Genomic DNA, 19815 nt, shown 5'->3' with positions numbered 1-19815 from the left:
TTAATGACAGAGTAAATAGGTGGAGAATATTGAGGTAATAACAGAATGGCTGTAAAATTATGAGTCAAATAAAAATATTAGTTTAATTACGATACAAAAAAAAATGATATGAAATCATAACAATTAATACTTTCCTGGGATTAGGTGGAAATTTTAACTAAAATTTTAACTTCCGGAGTCGGAATTGGATTCGAACATTTCCGCTACCGACTTCGCAGCTCTGTTCAGCACTAAGAAATCATGCACTGAACTGAAAACCATCTATCAACAAAATTAAGACTGTCAAAAATTGCCAGTTTCATTTTATTTATTTATCTTGTCCTCCCTTTCAATTAAAGAGGACATATTAAGAGGACACTATACCACGGGAGAATCTTTTCATCGTCATCTTCGGAAGCTATACATCGGGAAAAACTTTTCATCTGTTTCATCTTCATAACTAATTTAAAATTGAAAGTACAGAAGAAGTTAGTTCAACAAACTTAAGAGTAAGTACATGACAGAGTAAGTATATCAAAACAATTTTAAGAGTAATGAGGTTTCAATTGCTGAATAAAAAATTTCAAAATATCAAAACGCAAACAAATTATTGGAAGAGAGTTACATTGCATAATCTTAAATTATCCTTTTATAATTTATATTTATTTTAACGTTTTGAACATTTCTTTCCTGTATTTGTAGCTTTATGATTTTATTGCTCTCACTTTTTCCAAACTTGATAGAGTTGAAAGAGAAATTGAGATCAAAAATCAAATTAATGATTAACTGTAACCAGTATCATTTGACATGATGCTTTCTTTGATCCTGGAAACCTCATGATAATCAAAATTTACCACAATTGAGCAACTTTCTCTGGTACTTATCTCTTTGTGGTGGACCGTAAAAAAACCTATTACCAAAGTACCTACAGTTGTTTCTATTAAGTATATATGATACTTATAGACAGCAGAACCAATTACCATACCAGTAGTGCTACTACCAAAACTAATTAATAATTATTGGCCTCAATAATAGTATGGTGACCTAACTATTATTGACAGATATTAATTGTATCCAAATGCAACCTCATGATAATCAAAATTTACCACAATTAAGCAACTATCTCTGGTACTTATCTCTTTGTGGTGGACAGTAAAACATCTATTTCCCAAGTACCTACAGCAGTTTCTATTAAGTACATATGACTTTTATAGACAGCAGAACCAATTACCTTACCAGTAGTGCTACTATCAAAACTAATTAATAATTATTGGCCTCAATAATAGTATGGCGACCTAACTATTATTGACAGATATTAATTGTATCCAAATGCAGCCACATGATAATCAAAATTTACCACAATTAAGCAACCTTCTGTGGTACTTATCTCTTTGTGGTGGACCGTAAAAAACCTATTACCCAAGTACCTACAGTTGTTTTTATTACGTATATATGATTTTTATAGACAGCAGAACCAATTACCATACCAGTAGTGCTACTACCAAAACTAATTAATAATTAGCTGCCTCAATAATAGTATGGCAACCAGACTATTATTGCCAGAAATTAATTGTATCCAAATGCAAATTAAACCCAATCGTAGTATACAACTATAGATCGTATAAAGGAGAATTAATGGATAAAATATGTACTTCAAACTAAATAAATAATCAAAGTGAAATGCAATATTTAAAACTTTATATTAGTTCTTTTATTTCAAACTCACCTTATTTCACACACATAAAATAATAATCTCTCTCTCTCTCTCTCTCTCTCTCTCACTAAATAAATAAATAAATAAGTCACGATGTATTTAAATATATTTATTTTCTGATCGAGATTTTGGAGTACGTCGATCCATCGTTAAACTTGCTAGAATCTTAATTAAATTAACTAATTATTGTAATTAAATCATGCATTTTAGTACAATTTAATCCTTATTAAATTTGATTGTTAAATATCAAATATAAATCTGATCAGAAATATCTTTTAATTTAACAACTTAGGGTTAAAGCAAACTAGTGCAGTATTATGGCTTAAATACTGATATTACATTTCACCACTGTACCGATTATACCAATTTTTAAAATTGAACCGTAAATTTTAAACCCTACTTCCCCAAATTGCAGTTTTTATAATACTTTCTGCAAATGTTATAACCGAATCAACGGGACAGATCTGCAAGAGCATGGTTACTAGTATGTATAATATAAGATAAATAAATAAATAGAACAATTCGGATTTTTCACAAAATCTTCGAATCCATACACGTTTGTATGCAACATAAATAAGAAAAAAATCTTTTGGAAATAGATGTTTACAAGCATGTTGAATAAAAAATCAGTTGATTCCGATTTAAAACGTGAAAAAACTTTTTAAAGTGTATTGGTAAACAAATAAAAAATACTTTCTTTCTTTAAAAGAAGAAAAAACTGATTTTTTTTCACTTCAGATTAATGAATAAATGAAAATGTATCTTGAAATAATGATTTTAAGGAGAAAATAATCCTATTTCTTTAACTCTGGCGACTGTTAAAGGACAAACAACATATTTTCAAGCAACCGGTTCACACAAAAACTTGTCGCCGGTTTAAGGAATTTAAATGAACACACCCAGATTTTGCAATTGCTTACTTCCGAGTTAAGAATGTATCTTTTGTTATCTGACATCAGCCTGTTTAAAACAGTTCTTTGTGTTGTCAAATGTCAAATTCTTAAATGGAAGATTTAAGTTAATCTTTCATGCACTTTTTGCTAAATAATTTATCGTCACCATTAATCACAATATACACAATGCTGTTTAAAATGTTTTCAAATATACTCTTATTGTATCAATAAATCATCAATTAATCTATTCAAGCATTGTTTATCTGATCTTTCGATTTGAAGGCTATAAAATGAAATATGATGTTTTAAATTGCAGTTTTTTGGTTTTATTTAACTTTAAATATTTATTTATTGACTGAAGTCACATAATGGGAAGAATATTTTACTCTGAAGAACTTTAGTAACAATGATCAATTCCTGAAAACAATTAATTGTTAAAACACGATTTCCAGTAGAACGCCGAACTCAAGCATCATTGACTGCGGTCAATGTGCGGGACGGTGACAACTTTGATCAGTCTGCAAAAGGACAGAGGGTGTGCGGCATTGGTCCTCGTTAAACAGTTTTTAAGTTCTCGACTTCGCTCTCAGGTCATTGGGCTACCGAGCCGGGGAACCATCCCCTCTACAGAGGCGCAAAATTGTGATGGCATGTCTTCGGATCATCCTCAGGGATGTTTCCCTTGCAGTCACCAATAGCCCATTATGAGCCCTGATGGCTCAGGGGATAGAGAGTTCGCCTTCCAATGAGGTGAATAGGGTTCGAATCCCAGCGATGGCTGGTCGATATGAATTCCGCATCAAGCTTGCACCGATCATAGTGCTCATGTAAAGTATCCTTAGTGGTCGACGGTTCATGGGTTAGAGTCCCCATGCCGTCAGACTAACCATGGATGGTTTTCGTCGTTTTCCTCTCCGTGTAACGAAAACGTGTAACTCCATGTAACGCAAACGGTTAGTGCCATCAAAACGTCCTCCACGAAAGGAAATTCCTCCCAATACTTGATCCGGGAGTTCCCTTGTCCTCTGGCTTGGGTTCAAAATTACAAGGCTACGGAGTTGAACATTAGTAGGCGTAAACCCAAAAAAATTGGGTGGGCTGTTCAACGACGGTTATAAAATGAAATAAAACAGCCCATTGTGCAGCTCTAGTTCGACGAAAATAAACAACACCAACAACTTATGATCGGATTTTTACGTTCTAAGAATCGATATTAAGGTTCAAAAGTGTGACTGTAATTTAAAATAATAAACTAAACGCAATCGATCAAACAGTTTCTGAGTTGCTGATGTCTGATTTCATTGCTTAATTAATAGTTAACAATAATAAATCAAAATAAAAATTTACTACCAACAACGAGAAACTATTCTTAGACCATTTATCTTGTTACATTTAGAAGAAATAGTCATTATATTCGTGTGAGAAAGCGTTAAAATTATTTTAGATACCATCCAATTTTTAAATGTAATTATCATATATTACCATATATTATCATATATAAAAATGTAGTAGCTGTTCGCAACTCATGCAATTAATTTCCACCCTAATTATAACGCGTAACTCCCCTCCCTATTTTTTTTAACCTGCAAGAAATATGGTTTATAAGAAGAGTATGATTTTAATAATTACTATTTTTTATTATTAAAATTTTTGTAAATAGATTTAAAGAAAAAAAATTCCAAACTCCTTTAAAAAAATTTCTCTGTGATTAAAGAGTACGATAGTATGATAGTGATGAGCTAAAATTCTGTATTCTTAGTATTGTTTCCAGATAAGTACTTTATAACTGCCTGGAATATCCACCAGATCACATCACTTACACAGAAAGATGTTATTGCTTACATAAAAATCATGCGCTTTTCCCTAAATATTCTAGTAAAAATAAATATTCTATTAATAGTTGGAAAATGTGGCTTATCATTAGATTTCTCTAACCTCTTAAATAACATAACTTAATTTTGAAGAATACCTTTCATTAGTGTAATATGAATGTCTAGTTGTTATTTTTGAAGCCATGTGGTTTATGTGATTTATTTTTAACTTGTTCAGGAAAAAACTAAAATTCAATACGATGAATGATTGTGTTATGACTTGTATTATCCCTTTTAATTTATGCGAGCATTTAAAATTACCACATATACGATTATTAACGCATTGTTAAAGTATTTAATTTAAATGTAAAATAAGCTAAAACGAAAGATTAAACAAACTTGTAAAGCTAAAGAAAACTGTTTCTGAAATAAATGAATAAAGAAATTATTGAATCTGAAACGGAATTTCTTACAATTTATAATCTTATTTTTACTTAAAGTTCCATTTTAAAATTTCATAGATGAAATATTAATTATCTTCCGTATTTAGAAGTTTTCTGTTTTTTGCTCTATTTGTATTTTACGCATGAGTAATTTTTTTCTATTCCAGTAAATGCCTATTCAGGAAACAATCAGTTGAGCACTAAGAAACAGACAACAACTTTTGTAAAAACAATTCCCAGACGATTTTTCGGATTCCTTTAAAACATATTATTATGGAATAATATCGAATAAGCATAAACAACAGATTCGCACGTTCGTACATTGCTGCGACTGAAAACTGCTCCAGGCGTACAAAGAACCGAGCCTGAAAATTATCTACCAAGTTCAACCTTCTATTTTCGCATCAAGTGCTTAAAAAATGCAGTTGACCTTGTCATAGAGAATTTTAAAGTTGAAAATTCCATTTTCCAATGTGAATCCACGAATTATTGTAACTTTTCCTAACAAGTACGCATTAAAAGCATAATAAGCTGGAAAAAAATATCCCATTAAATGCTATGAATGAATTAAAGACAAGCTAGTAGAATAATAAAATGAGAATTATAATTAAGAAGAAGAATAAGATGAAATAAAATTCTTAAAAGCTAAGTTTACCAAAAAGGAAGAATAATTTTATATTTGTCAGAACCTAAGACTACAAACGTAGCTAGTACGTTTGTAGTCTCAAAAAAAGAAAAGAAAAAAAAACATTTTTTTTTCTGCACTTACAGATTGTTTAAAGCGGGTTAATTATAAAAAAGGGTTGCAGAAACTGTCTCAATTGATGTTTGTCGTCTGATTGGTTTTCAAATCCTGGCAATATACGTGTTTCAAGACGTCACGAAATACTTTTCCTTCATCAGTATTCATATTTATATAAAAATCACCGTCAAGACAGTAATTATAATTTAATAATAAAAAGAATATCAAAATACTTCAAATTATTATTATCTAAATACATTAAGAATGACTGCTGGTGAAAATGAAAAAAAAAAAAAAAAAGAATTCTAAAAAATTATGAAACAGCACGGTCGCCATATCAACACTTGCAATGACGACGCATGCGCACTGTTTACTATTACTCTGGAACACAGTTGAAAAGTGTGATGACGACCAAATAAAGTGCGCACGCCATCAAACCCAAAACAATACCCCTTTTACCCATGGGTAATAAAGGTAGGGAGTATTTCGATGACGATTGAAGTTTATAGCAATGTGATGTGCTCTAAATTTTTCGTTTTTGGTTTGACAAAAACATAATTATTTTTTCTACGTTTTAGTCTACCTGAAAAATATAAATTTTAAAAAAATTATTTTATTTTATTATTTTTATCTTTTTAATTATCTCTCTAGTCTTCATTGAAAATCGTCAAAATTTCGATTTGGAAAATAAATGGATAAAATAGCGAAATATTTTTATTGTATCATTTAGGAAACAACTGTTGCTTGTATTAGTATCAGGCTTATTTCAAAGTGAAGTAATCTAGCTTGTCCGTATTTTGATTCACAATTAGTTCTATTTCAAGATAAATTCTATTTGTAGCGATCAAGAAAACAACAAAACTTAGATCTTTATCAAGCTCAGAATTACAGTTAAAGCATTATTATTTTAGGTGGTCAAAAAGTGATAGGAATTTCGATTAATAATAAATTCCAATTGGCGGTACGATAAATTTTGATTTTAAGGACCTAAAAGCAAATAAACTTGTGATATTCAGAATTGAGCGTCAGTTACAACTGTCTTAAAGCGGTCGGAAATTTTATAGCCAATAAATTTTATTTGGCGGTAAAATGACTTTTAGTTCTGCTTGCATCGCTCGGGGGAAGTGTTGAAAACTTGCATTGTCATTGCACGCGGATATTCGTTTTAAATTTGATGATCCCAACTGGTCCGAAAAGTTTAAAATTTCCAATGCAAGATTCAATCGTTAAAAACACGAAAGCGAGTTAATAAAATCTTAGTAAAATGGCAAAAGTTTTCGATATTCTCAAAGAAAAAAATACCATCATAAAATTACTATTATATTCCTTTGCACAAAGCCTGTGAGTAGAAGGGCGTAATATATTATTATGATTACAAATTTTCACCTGAATTTCATTTTAGTAAAATCTATATCTTTACATTGGAGTTCTTAGTAATAAAAAAATAATCATCAAATCAATTTGCATAAAAAATTAATATTTATCTAAAATATAACTGTTGTAAAATAAAAATATGAAAGAGCAGCATCAGGTGAATGCTAAAGTTGATGAAAACATTTCATTTTAACTCACAAACCTGATATAGTGTTGGGTGTGGTCCTGCGTTACCTTATCTCGTATGTGAGCAGCTAGTGAGAATCTTTGCTGAACTTTCGTATACAATGTATTATGTTTTATTCTAAACAATGTCCTCTTGATTTTTATTTTATTTTATATCCGTTGTTGAACAGCCGATCCAATTTTAGGTTTACGACTAATAATGTTCAACTCCGTAGCCTTGTAATTTTGAATCAATCCAGAAGACTGGGAAACTCCTGGTTCCGTACCCTCAGAGGTATTGATTTGTTATGGGGACATGGAGGACTTTGAGACTCGACAGATTTAACTTCCATCAGTCACCATTTGCTACACGCTCCCCTCAATTGAAACGTTGTAGAATTTAGTTTGATAGGTTTATACACCTGTGCACTAATCTCAATAAAATTGGTAATGCTATGAAATTTTGGTATGAAAATTGGTCGTAAGAGATAATGAAAGAAAGAGTGGGATTAAATGAAACAAATTTAGACAACGAAAAAAAGTCAATAATTATAAGTTCCGTGATATATTAATCCCAAGAAGCTTAAGAGTTCTTTTAATAGATCATTCCATTTATCCAAAAAGGTAAGAAACGCTTCATCTCAAAATTTACTTAGAATACAAGACTTATGAAGAAATAGTCATGAAGGACAACAGTTGAAACATGTTTCACTCTGAACATAAATATAAAATCAGAAGCTAGAAATCAAAACCTTTCATGAACAAATTCTTCGAACGCTTTTAACCTTGCTACTCAAGGTTTTATCGAAGACTTCTGATCAAAAATAAAACTCATTTCCTGATACAATTCAAACACCACAGAAGCATCAAAAACTAAATAAAGATCTCTTCTATTCTTCCAAGTTTAAATACCACATGGAGCTTTGGATGAAGAAAATTTCTATCTCATCTAGGCGTTAATGCAAAATGCTGTCATACCTGGAATTCCAATTCGTCTGTGGCGTCACCATGGTGATGGACTTCCGACATGCACCGGTCTTCATAAAAGATCTCGTAATTAATTCCACGAGGTCACGTAGACAGGCAACCACCTATAGGGAAGCGGCATGGTGACTTCTCAGTTTGATGCCAAGAAGCGCTTTCTTTCATTTCCAGTAGACAGATTTAATTAAATTCATGAAAACTAAAATGAATTTTCAAGTTTGCATTTTTCAATTAAGTAATGTTTTGGTAAAATATACAGATTAGATTTTCCTTTGATTACAGGACAAGGAGTTTCAAGTTCTAAGTTAATTTTTTAAAAGTAAAAGATTGTATCCTTTAGATTAATTCCATTTCTTTAGAAATAAATTCTCTTAAAAGACGCAAGATATTTTTTAGTGACAAAGAGCACTGGAGTCTATTCCGCTTATTACATACTTTTGAAATTGAATAAATAAAAATTGTACAGTTTAGGGATCCATATTGCAAGTTGTAAAATATACAGATTAAGATCCTTAATCTGTATACTTTATCTTTTACCTTTCTGCATGTGAGTTTGACTTTTATTTTTAACACCCCGAGGTAAAATTAAAAACGTTATACAATATAAAGAAATCATTGGTGAGGAAATCAGGAATAAAAACATTAAAAAAAAACTGTTTCCTTTGTGGTTGAAACAGACTGAAATCGTATGACGGTTGTTAGAAGCAATTGCAAATTGCATCAGGGAAGCATTCTTATTTTGATCTTTTTCGTTAACTTTCTGCAATAGTGATTCATCTGCTTTTTCCAATAGTTTTTTCCTCTCTTAAATCGTAATTTGTGATCCTTATTAAGTATACAATCTGACCCTGATTTAGCATACTTCAATTTACTGAATTTCGAGATTTGATTTTTCTTCATTTTCTTCGAATAAAATAGGGACCAAAAGAAAGCCTTTTTTTTTAAATGAATAGTAAGTCCCAAATTAGGGAATTATTTCAACAGCTGAAAAAAAAACACTTCTTTTAGCTTTTCTGAAGGAAATAAAAAAGGAAAAAGGTACCGAAATTTTTTTTAATTGATCCGTGTCCTTATCCTCCAATATGTAAACTCTAAAATCTTTTTTCAGTGCAAATGTCATAGGCTCTCTAGACGCTAGTTGCATACGCGTGTTTTAGCGTGATTCATTCTGTAAAAATTGAAGACAGAAAAATTATGATAATATTTGGGTAGAAAACCTGAGAAAAGAAACAATGCTCTGTCTTAGAAAAACGTAGAACCAAGTTTCTAAAAATGCAATTGAAAAAAATGCTTTCAAAAATTAAAATTTCCAGACACGCAATTGCAATGAAGTCCGCATTCAAAATCTGATGTATTTTTAGCTGCTTAAATATATATATATATATAGAAAATAAAGTGCTGAGTATTGTGTAATTCCAAAAAGTAATGGCAGAAATTTTCTATTTTGGACCTCGATATTCCAAATAAGCCTAATTTATGGAATAGAATTTTTAGTCTCGACGAATTCGTTAAATCCGAGTCCTGCTGCAAATTATTGACTTTAAAAATGGGCATGGATAACAAAATAACCTCAACATCTTTAATAGTATATTCAGAGGTTGAAAATTTTACGATGTTTGAGCAAATTTGTTCTTGCAACAAACATTTCTGAAAGTTCTACTCAAATGTCAGTCTTTATCTTAAGAGACACTTTATTTAGCTTACTATATACATAATAATTAAAGGAATTCCAAATAAATTTTGCCAATATAAATATAGATTTTATTCTGAAATGTTTCTATGGATCGAAAAAAGATCAAATTGATCTTAAAAAATCGTTCTTTTTATCTATTTTGTTATACTCCAACTAAAAATTTGAGTATATTTTGAAAAAAATCCTATAGGTAAAAGAAAGTTGCACAAAACTTCTTTTTTCTTCTTTTTTTGTTAAAAATCAGTGCATTCGTATGTTAGAATGTTGTTTATCTTTTACGCTGAGTGCTTTTATGTTTCCTATTTTTATTTCAAGAGTTTTGATTTCAAAACTATTTTCTCCTTTTTAGAACTCTTATTAAAAAATAACGTATTTTAAAGCTTTTCTTATTAACTTTACTTAGACATTTCCAAATACGTTTACATTCTGCGTATCAAAGCTACGTCAAATTCGTGCTTGAATATCCTTCGAAGATAATGGAATAAATTTCATCCTATCAGAGCTCTAAAAAGAAAAATATGCGCCAAAATCCTTTACATTACTTTCAATTATTCAAGTGGGAGTGTTGCCAACTGAAATAAAAATAAATAAAATGAAATCAAAACATTATTTCCTAGAATCTTAAAATATCTGCTTAAAAACGTTTTCTAAAGTAAATATATATTTAACGAAACAGTGTGAAGGTATTTATTTATTCAGTTATTTTTTTTACTCTCCCTTAAACATTTTACTGTCAAAGAACTTCCATTTCATTTATAAAAGCAAAACTAGTTTTAAAAAGAACTGCGTTTGCGATTTCCATCCAAGTTTCGATTTTTCCTGAGTTATTTAGTAAATGGAATAATATTATTAGTTCTTGAAAATGTTCTTTTAGAAATAAGGAAAATAAAAAGTAATATGCAAAATTGAGTTTTACATTATTTTTTTGGATTAGAATTTTTTTTTGGTACCTTTTTTATTGGTATTGTTTAATATTTCGAAAGTTAACAAATTATTTACGATTCTACTCAAGCTCAAAATATAATTTTGAGTATTAAACAAAAGCTATTTTAAACCGGTTTTCAGTGATATTTTATAGGAAGTTCATATTTAGCAGAAGGCTATAAAGTTTTATAATGAATTCATTGCTTTTATTGCTGATTTGATTCAATGTTAAATCATTCTACGTGTCTTTTAATCAGAAATGTATATTAATTAACTTACATGTTTTGCAGCACTTAAGCATTTTTATTCTCAATAGTTTTTCGCGTTAGAAGTGTTTAGACCTATTTTACTATAAAATGATTTAAAATCAGAAGAAAATAATCATGTATAAAAAAATATTGAAGTAATTTTTGATACCAATTATTGTAAAACAAAAATATTATTACTTTTTTTCTTACTTTCAACAACAAAAGTTTCAAGACAAATGAAGTTGCAATGCCATCACTAAAGTCAGTGATGCTGTGAATGATGGAAATCGATATCGCTCAATATCGATATCGATCAATCAATATCGGTTAAATTAAAAATTATATAGTTAATTAAAGTTACTTTTTCCACCATATAGTTACCTTTTTCACTCCATCCGTTTTTAATGTTAAGAACGGAAGAATCACTCAATGTTTTTTTTTTATCCAAATTATAACTTTATATCTATAACAGATTTTTATGGATGTCAGTGAGAAAAGATCTCAAAAAAGTATATATTCTTTGTTTTAAAGAAAACGATGGGAAATTTAAATTCTAAGAGACTTCGTTTGATTACGATGAAATTCGATGTTCATGTATTCCACAAAAATTAATGAAAATAATTTTCACATTTTGTACATAAAAAAACTAATTAAAAATAACTAAAACTTTTGATATTTTTTTTTAGAATTGGGAACTAAAATTACCCCAATCCTTCGCTACCCAAATTTAAAGACCTTAGCGCAAATGGTTGTGGAATTATAAGAAAAGACTCAGTCTTCTTATCATTATTATAAAAGTGAACGTAAATTTTACCTGCATTTTATTGTTATTGATTTTAATGCCACTTGCCAATTAAACAGCAAAACTGTTTGATGAAACCAAGAGAATTTAAGGCAAAAGGTGCGTTTTTTGTTTTAAGTGGCGCCATGGCGAATATTATATATTATATAAATATATTATATAAATATATTTTCAGCCACACTCACACGTCACTGCCCGTTTTAAAAGCCCCTTAACCCATTCATACATCCATCCACAAATCGTAATTTTGGCCTGAATCAGAGAACGACTAATCTCTAAATCAGTATTCCCAGAGGTATTGATTTGTTATGAGACCTTGGAGGACTTTGTGACCAGACAGATTCGAACTCATGATCTCTTGAACATGGGCCCAATGCCCCACTAACCAGGCTATCCTGGCACCTGCATTTTAATTTTAGATACTATGGTGTAACACTAAACCAATTCATTTATTGATACGTGTCTTATTTATATTGTCATGTAAGGAAGAGTTTGATAAAACCAGGCTCCACTATTGTTTTTACTACTATTGCTATTTATCAGAAATCACATAAACTGGTTGAAAAGAACTGCCATGCTATTTGGAGATGAATGAAAAACAGCGTAGTCTCGATGTTTGTCGACGCCAGCATTCTTGGAAATTCGATTTGAAAAGTTATGATTTATTTCTCCGCCGATATAATTCCGTAGTTTCTAGTTGGTTGAATATTTATTTTAAGTGAGTTCAATATGTAATTATGTCTCTTCTAAAGCTATTGTTTTCAATTGTTAGAATATATTTTGTTTCATATTTGAAATATTCTAAGTCTTTTTTTCTGTTAAATTGCATTTATGTATAAAACCAGGAGTTTTTTCAGTTGGACATGAATCTATAGCTTTGCGTGATCAAGAGAAGCACAAATTCTATTTTCTTTGACGGTATCCTCAACAAAGATACCATTTACTATAAAACTACTATTTTGAAAGTTTCAGCACAAAAAGTTTAATTCCCGTTGTGAAAAAAATCATGATTTTTCTTCAAAACTGGGACGTTTTACGCTATGAAATCCGAACGGACGATTGTCGAAACGCAAATAGAAAATACTTTCAGCTGAAATTTTTATAATTAAAACGTATTTGTCAAATGAACAGATCAAAGAATCAAGAGTATTTGTGTCTTACCCCAGCCGAAATAAATCTTTTTTTAATGAAAGAAAAATTTATGTACAATTAGTAATTATAGTTGAAGAAAGAAACTATAAATAGTAATTTTTCAAAATAAGATAGGCATAAAATGTCAAATATAGTTGTACAATTAGTAACCATAGTTAAAGAAAGAAACTATAAATAGTATTTTTTCAAAATAAGATAGGCATAAAATGTCAAATATAGTTGTACAATTAGTAACCATAGTTAAAGAAATAAACTATAAATAGTAATTTTTCAAAATAAGATAGGCATAAAATGTCAAATTTAGTTGTACAATTAGTAACCATAGTTAAAGAAAAAACTATAAATAGTATTTTTTTCAAAATAAGATAGGCATAAAATGTCAAATTTAGTTGTACAATTAGTAACCATAGTTAAAGAAAGAAACTATAAATAGTAATTTTTTAAAATAAGATAGGCATAAAATGTCAATTTTTTTTAAAAAAAAAGAACATGTTTATAGGGGAAAATGACTTTATTTCTTATAAAGTAAAGATTAATACAAAACATAGAACCCTAAACTCTTCATTACCTTAGTCCACATCATGGACTTTCGCTTCGAAAAACACGCTATAAAATTCAATTTCACCCTCACTGAAACATCCGTGGACGTTTAAACTTTATAGGAATTCCAATCGATGCAGAACATGTAAGTTATTTGGGTAGAATTCCGCATGAACAGAAGTGATTTCCGAAAAAGGACACTAAATCAACGTGCTTGAAAATGTATGTAATTTTAAATATTATATAATTTAGTTCTTCTAAAAATATTTTTTTCCTTTTGACCTTGTGATCTGTATGATACTCTTAAATTTATATTTACTTAATATTGAAAAATAATACAGTCAAGAACATGCATGTTCACGTATGTGTACCTTGGAACATAAGGCGAAATTTTTTACACATTTTTTTTATTGTAATGCATTACTCCATGAGTCTTAAGTAATTTAAGCATCTGAACTTCAGATTACAAATTACTGCTTCGAAGCATAGTGCACCCAAAGTCAAAAAATCTGCTGCAGCCACTTGCAAACAAATTTTCAACGGCCAGACTGAGGGGCCATGAATATCCATCCCCGACACCCACCCATCCCAAGTCCTAGAGTTCCTGACATCTAACTTTAATTACAACAATAGCTTTAAAATTGTCCGAAGTAGACAAGTAGAGCTATGATAAGCTATGTTGAGCAAGTAGAGCTATGTTGAAAAGTAGAGCTATGTTGAAAAGTAGAGCTATGATAATTTTTTTAAATCTAATTATTTCACAAAATAAATGTTTTCTATGGTATTTTTGGATATAATTGTTACTTTGAACAGAAAAGATAATTTTTAAAGGTAAGAAAAAGTATACATACCTATCATTTTGAGATACAGCCAGTTACAGATACCTTGCCCATCACAGCATGCTAAAGCTACGAGAAAAAAAAAATTTCGTTTTATTTTGATTAATTTTGGATCTCGACCAATTCGAAAATGTTATTCATAAATCGTATAACTGACGAAGTTAGGTATCAGGAACTCTACCCAGTCCTAACTCTAACATTTTTAGATAGATCCATTTACGAAAGAGACAGTACATTGGAAAAGTTCTTTAAATCTGATTTTATTCACTTATTTTTCGTCACTCTCTGTTATTCTTTACCAACTTATTAATAATATCATTCACATAGCTATTTAACTTGAGTTATTTTGCAGAATTTATAAAATTTATAATATTTTTTCAATACTCTTTAAACAATGAAGTTAAAAATATTATTTATAAAATGTGTCCAGATTTGTGTTTCTAAAAAGTAGAGAGACAAAATATACTTAGAAAACTTTATAAAAATTATGTAAACCACGGACAGTGGACAATATAAAAATGTATTGATTTTTTTTAAACCTGGGACTTTAAATATTTGCTAAAAATCGTTATATTTAAGTCAATATTTATAATGGGTTCGTATAACTCGCTTCTAAAATGTAGTTTTTATGACATTTTCATAAAAGTATAAGAGCCTTTTTTTAATATGTAATGTTATAATAGACACTAAAAAAAGTTTTTAAAAATGTTTGACCGGGAGAACTTTTAAATTTTTGTAATCAATCCTTTTTATTAATGTCACTTTTCATAATGGTGCAGTGCAGATTGCTCCTGAAATATACATTTTTATGAAAGTATCAGTTTAATTTCGTGTCTTCTTTTTTCTAATTAGAAAAGTGCTCACAGAAAAGTAGTGACACAATGGGCAATTAAATATTTTATTGGAAATATTCCAAACGCAGAATTTTTAACTTTTGTGATAAATCATTCAGTTTCATGTCACTTTTTATTATGGTTCGGTATATGAAAATGCCCGTCAATGAATGATAAGCTTATTTTTTTAGTCGAAAGTTTCTAATGTATAGTAGTACTATAAATAATTAATAAAATTATGACAATTAACTACATTGTAGATTTTTCAGACTTTTTCTTCTTTTTTCTTTTGATAAATTGTTTTTAATTTTACTCTTTATAATGGTACCTTATAGTTTACTTCTGAATGTAAATTTAAGCGTACTTGTTCTTTTGTGAATAATGTTCTAAAGTAAAGTGATACAATGGACATTTAAAATATTTGCTACATGGAACTTACGATTGTTTTAATGAATCATTTCTATTAATGTCCCTCTTTATGATGGTTCCGTTAACTTGGCTACCGAAATGTAAATTTTTACAAAAGTTTAAAAATTTAATCGCTAATTTTGTGAAAAATGTTCTGATGTGAACTTTTTAATGAACTCTAAAAATACTTTCCTGAACTATTTTCCAACACTGAACTTTAAAATTGGTGCGATAAATTGCACTTCTCTTTATGCTACATTAGTACCGAGTCCGTGCATTTAGAATGTAAATTTTCAATAAAAATATCAGTCAAATATAGACGTCTTTTTTGTGAAAATTGTTCGAATGTGTAGAATTACAATGGACACCTAAAAAAATTTCACAAATATTTGAACAACTAAAATTTAAAGTTTTTGTTATAAATTACTTTTTTTTTATTCCTTTCTTGAAAGTATCATACAAATATAAGCTTCTTTTTTTGTGAAAAGTATTCTTATGTATAGTAATGAAATGGGTAGTTAAAAATATATTCAAATTATTTTCACCACGAAAGTTTAAAATGCTTGTAATAATTTTTCTACTTTCGTGTAACTTCTTAAAATTGTACTCTCTACTTAGCTTTTGAAATGAAATTTTTATGAAAGTGACGCTCAAAAATAAATGTTTTTCTTCCATTTTTATTATGAACAGATTTCTTTTGTGCAGTGGACAGTTAAAAAATCCATCAGAGTTATTTGCAAAATTAAAATGTATATTTTTGTATTAAATTGTTTTTATTCGTATCTCTTTTTAAAATGGTACTGTGTACTTTGTTTTAGAAATATAATTCTTATGAAAGGGTCTTTTTTGTGAAAAGTGTCTTACGTGAAAAAAATTCTTATTGCAGAAATGTTAAATTTTTCCATTATTCATATCTATTTGTATTACTCTTTATAGTAGCATTATTATTTTTATTATTATTATTTTAGTATTTTATTTCGATATTCTATTTTTGTATTTATTGGTTTATATATTTTAGTTTTTTTTTTTTTTTAACAAAAAGTGCTAATTAGTTGTTAAACATTTTTCGTTCAATTTTACAGCTTCTAAAGTTCATATGTAAAAATACTGAATGCAAAGCAAAATACTTTTGAAAATAAATTTAGTAGTTCAACATAGGCTGAGAAAGAACATTTGATCGCATTAAAGAATAAAATTTTTAAAGAATTGCTTTAACGAGAATTGTTACTAAATTTCTTATAACAGTCTTTAGTGCTACCATCTATGTTTACTAGTTAGCATCCGCAGCAGTAGCAAGAATCTGTGATAGCAAACACGAAAAATAGCGAATGCTTCCATGCATTCTTTTTTATCTCAATAATAAAAAAAATTTTTAAAAAAAAATAATAAAAAATTACAATTTAGATTACAGAAAAAATTATAATCCTTAAATGTAAAATTAACTATTATTTTCTTTTTAAATAAATATAATGAATTAAGTTAAGAGAAATTTGCAAATTAGTTTTTAAATATCATATATGTATATAACTTTCTAAAAACGAAAAAAATATTTCAACATCATAAGTTAGTAAAATGTGTAAATTAAATACAATGTTTAAATTTAACTAGATCATACAAATATTTTAGTGCTGCCATCTATTATAAACTTGTAACAATAAAAATGCTCTTACATGCGAACTCCTTGATAGAAATAATTGCAATTTTTATAACACTTTCTTTAAATTATTTTTTAGTTTAAATTTCGCAATGTTTATAAACAAAATTGTACTTTTCCTACTTAGATTGTCCATCAGATAATTATAATGAATTTTTGTAAGGGCATTTTAAATTCCTTTAACAAATTATTTTGAGGAAGGTTTGTATCAAACTCAAATTAAAATCATATATTTTTTATATGAAGTATTTATGTATCAAATTTTTAATAATATTTCTTTCTAAAATAAGAAAGTCAACTAAATGTTTATTGTATAAAAGAAATATAGTCTGATAGTAGATACTATAGATATATAAAATTTTTAAAAAGTGTTCAGTTTTTTTTACTTAATACTTTGTTTAAATTTTAAAGAAAAATGTCAAATTAGTGTTGTTTAATTTGTTAATCTAATAAAATTTTCCATTTATTTTTAACAAACAAATATTTCAAGATACAGTAGTCCTTTTAAGCTTAATCAATAGATGGCGTTATTAATTATTCTAAAATTTCATAAAGCAAATCAAAAACATCATTGAAATCAAAATAAGGAAAACAGATTAAATTGAATCAATATTGTTTCATGTTTCGTATGATGTGTGCTGATTAAATCGGAAACAAATAAATTAAAACAATTTTTAACTCTGAAGATTGTTTGTAATGTTTCTTTAAAACGTCAATAATTTTAATTCATCATTTCATCTCATCCAATCGGAAGCGCCGCAATACATGCGTCACTTCCTCATCGAGTAAAAAATATCTGTTGTGATTGTGTGAGAAAACGTGCTGCTTTTTGTTTTTAATGTGGACTCACTTTCTTATATCTGAAAATCGTACAGGCTAATTACTAGATGGAGTGATTGATTTTGCGTTGTTGAAGTGCGTATTTCCTGAAAGAAAATTAATTCAGGATGATCTTAGTGAAGTAGGATGAATCGTAAACATCATTGAGGGTAAACATGCAGCATGAAGTTTTGCCGGATAAAATACTTTCTCTTCTTTCGGAGTTAGAAAATCATTATGGAAAACTTGGATTTGAATTTCAACCTTTTAAAGTAATCAGTTTAATTGCAACAAATGTAATCATTCTTATACAGCTTTGTTTTTGGATTTAAAGTTCATGGAAAGAAATAAGAATGAATACCAGCTTAAAATAAACTATTATCATAAATTTATTCGTCTCGGTTACATTTTTTTATACTAATTAAAAGATATGCTAATCCTTGTATTTTCAGCATTTTATTTTATCTGCAATCTTTTTATTCATGCTCATATATAGTGTATTAGAAATTACCTGTTTTTAGTGTTTTATTGATTTTGTTTAACATACTACCTATATAAATTGGGTTTTGTTTTAAAGTTCCTGTTATTTGTGATATACATAAGTATTTTATTGATTAAATAATGTTTACACTTAATAAACCTACCATATTTCCTTTCTTTTTATAAATTTCATAAGAAAATGAAACTGTGCTTCATGTTTTGAAATTGTCTTTGTAATTTTGATGCTAATTTAATCACGACCACATCTATATTTTTCGAATGCTATTCAAAAATTAATTATTGTAATTGACCCAAAATAGTAATTAGACTGTCAATCTTTCCTGCAATGTTTTTAATTTAGAATGACTATTTCAAATATTAATAATTTTGTTTAAATTAAATAATATGATTCATTTATTAAAACAAAAAAATTATTGAACTTTATATTCTCAATTAAATAAAAAGTAAAGGTACTTGCTCTGTTTTATCACTTCATATTTTCAAATATTAATTTATTTAATTTTATTTTATTTATAACTGTCATTGTAAAGCCGGCCCAATTCTGAGCTTATGACTATGACTATCATTGTTTAACTCAGTAGCCAATTATTTTTGAAACCCATCTAGAAGAAAAGGGTTTTCTTAGATCTCACTTCGGGACCAACAAGCTGTCATAGAAGAGTTTATAATTGAACTAATCTGTAATCACGTTAAATGGAAAGGAAAACCTCCCGCAGTTAGCCCAATGTCGAGAAGATTCTTACCAGTGGCCCATCTACATTTGATTATATTTTATGTCAGCACTGTGGTCGGTATGAGCTACAGGTGCAGAGTTCGCAATGACCACTGAATGGGTTTGAACCTTGATCACCTCATTGAGAGGCCAGCGTTCTTTTCCCTGAGCCACTGAGACTCAATATTGATATATGACTATTCTAAAAAACTTAATTAAATATTAATTCTTTTTTTTTTTTCTTCTAGATTGGATGGTACAATTCTTTAGTCCAGCCCATATTCAAACTTAATTATGATGATGATACTGTATCATTCTTAATTATCAGTGCACCCAGAATGTTTGAAAATGCTTTTATTCCTTTTCTCAAGCAAAGAGATGGAGATTTATCTGGACTTAGAGATCCAATTGATCAATGCATGATATTTTATTTATCTAAAATTTGTCAGGTAACTAATTAATTATATTTATGAATTTAAATAGTTTTGAAGATTTATTTTCTTACAATATATTAGTGTCTTTTATTGCTGTTTACATATTCTTTTTAAATTTATTAACAAACCTATTTATTGTATGTTAAATTTT

At 28.5% G+C, this 19815-nt stretch overlaps 1 protein-coding gene across 3 annotated transcripts in view; it reads left to right on the top strand.

Annotated features, from left to right (window-relative positions):
• The window catches only part of LOC107448792 (uncharacterized), a 101676-nt gene that overhangs the window by 33942 nt on the left and 47919 nt on the right, over window positions 1-19815 (top strand). The window contains exons 1-2 of one of the 3 annotated variants that reach the window (XM_016064129.4): window positions 17735-18289; window positions 19479-19679. In XM_016064129.4, the coding sequence (XP_015919615.2) occupies window positions 18194-18289; window positions 19479-19679 (297 nt within the window). In that variant the 5' untranslated portion in view covers window positions 17735-18193. Of the gene's footprint in view, window positions 1-17734; window positions 18314-19478; window positions 19680-19815 lie in introns of those variants that run through there. The other 2 variants (XM_016064128.4, XM_071183398.2) reach the window with 2 other exon arrangements.

The sequence above is a fragment of the Parasteatoda tepidariorum genome, chromosome 7 (assembly GCF_982258835.1).
Source record: "Parasteatoda tepidariorum strain Cologne lab strain chromosome 7, Ptep-v5.0, whole genome shotgun sequence".
NCBI lineage: Eukaryota > Metazoa > Arthropoda > Arachnida > Araneae > Theridiidae > Parasteatoda > Parasteatoda tepidariorum.
Note: the sequence above shows the minus strand (reverse complement) of the source record. Positions and strands in the feature narration are given on the sequence as shown.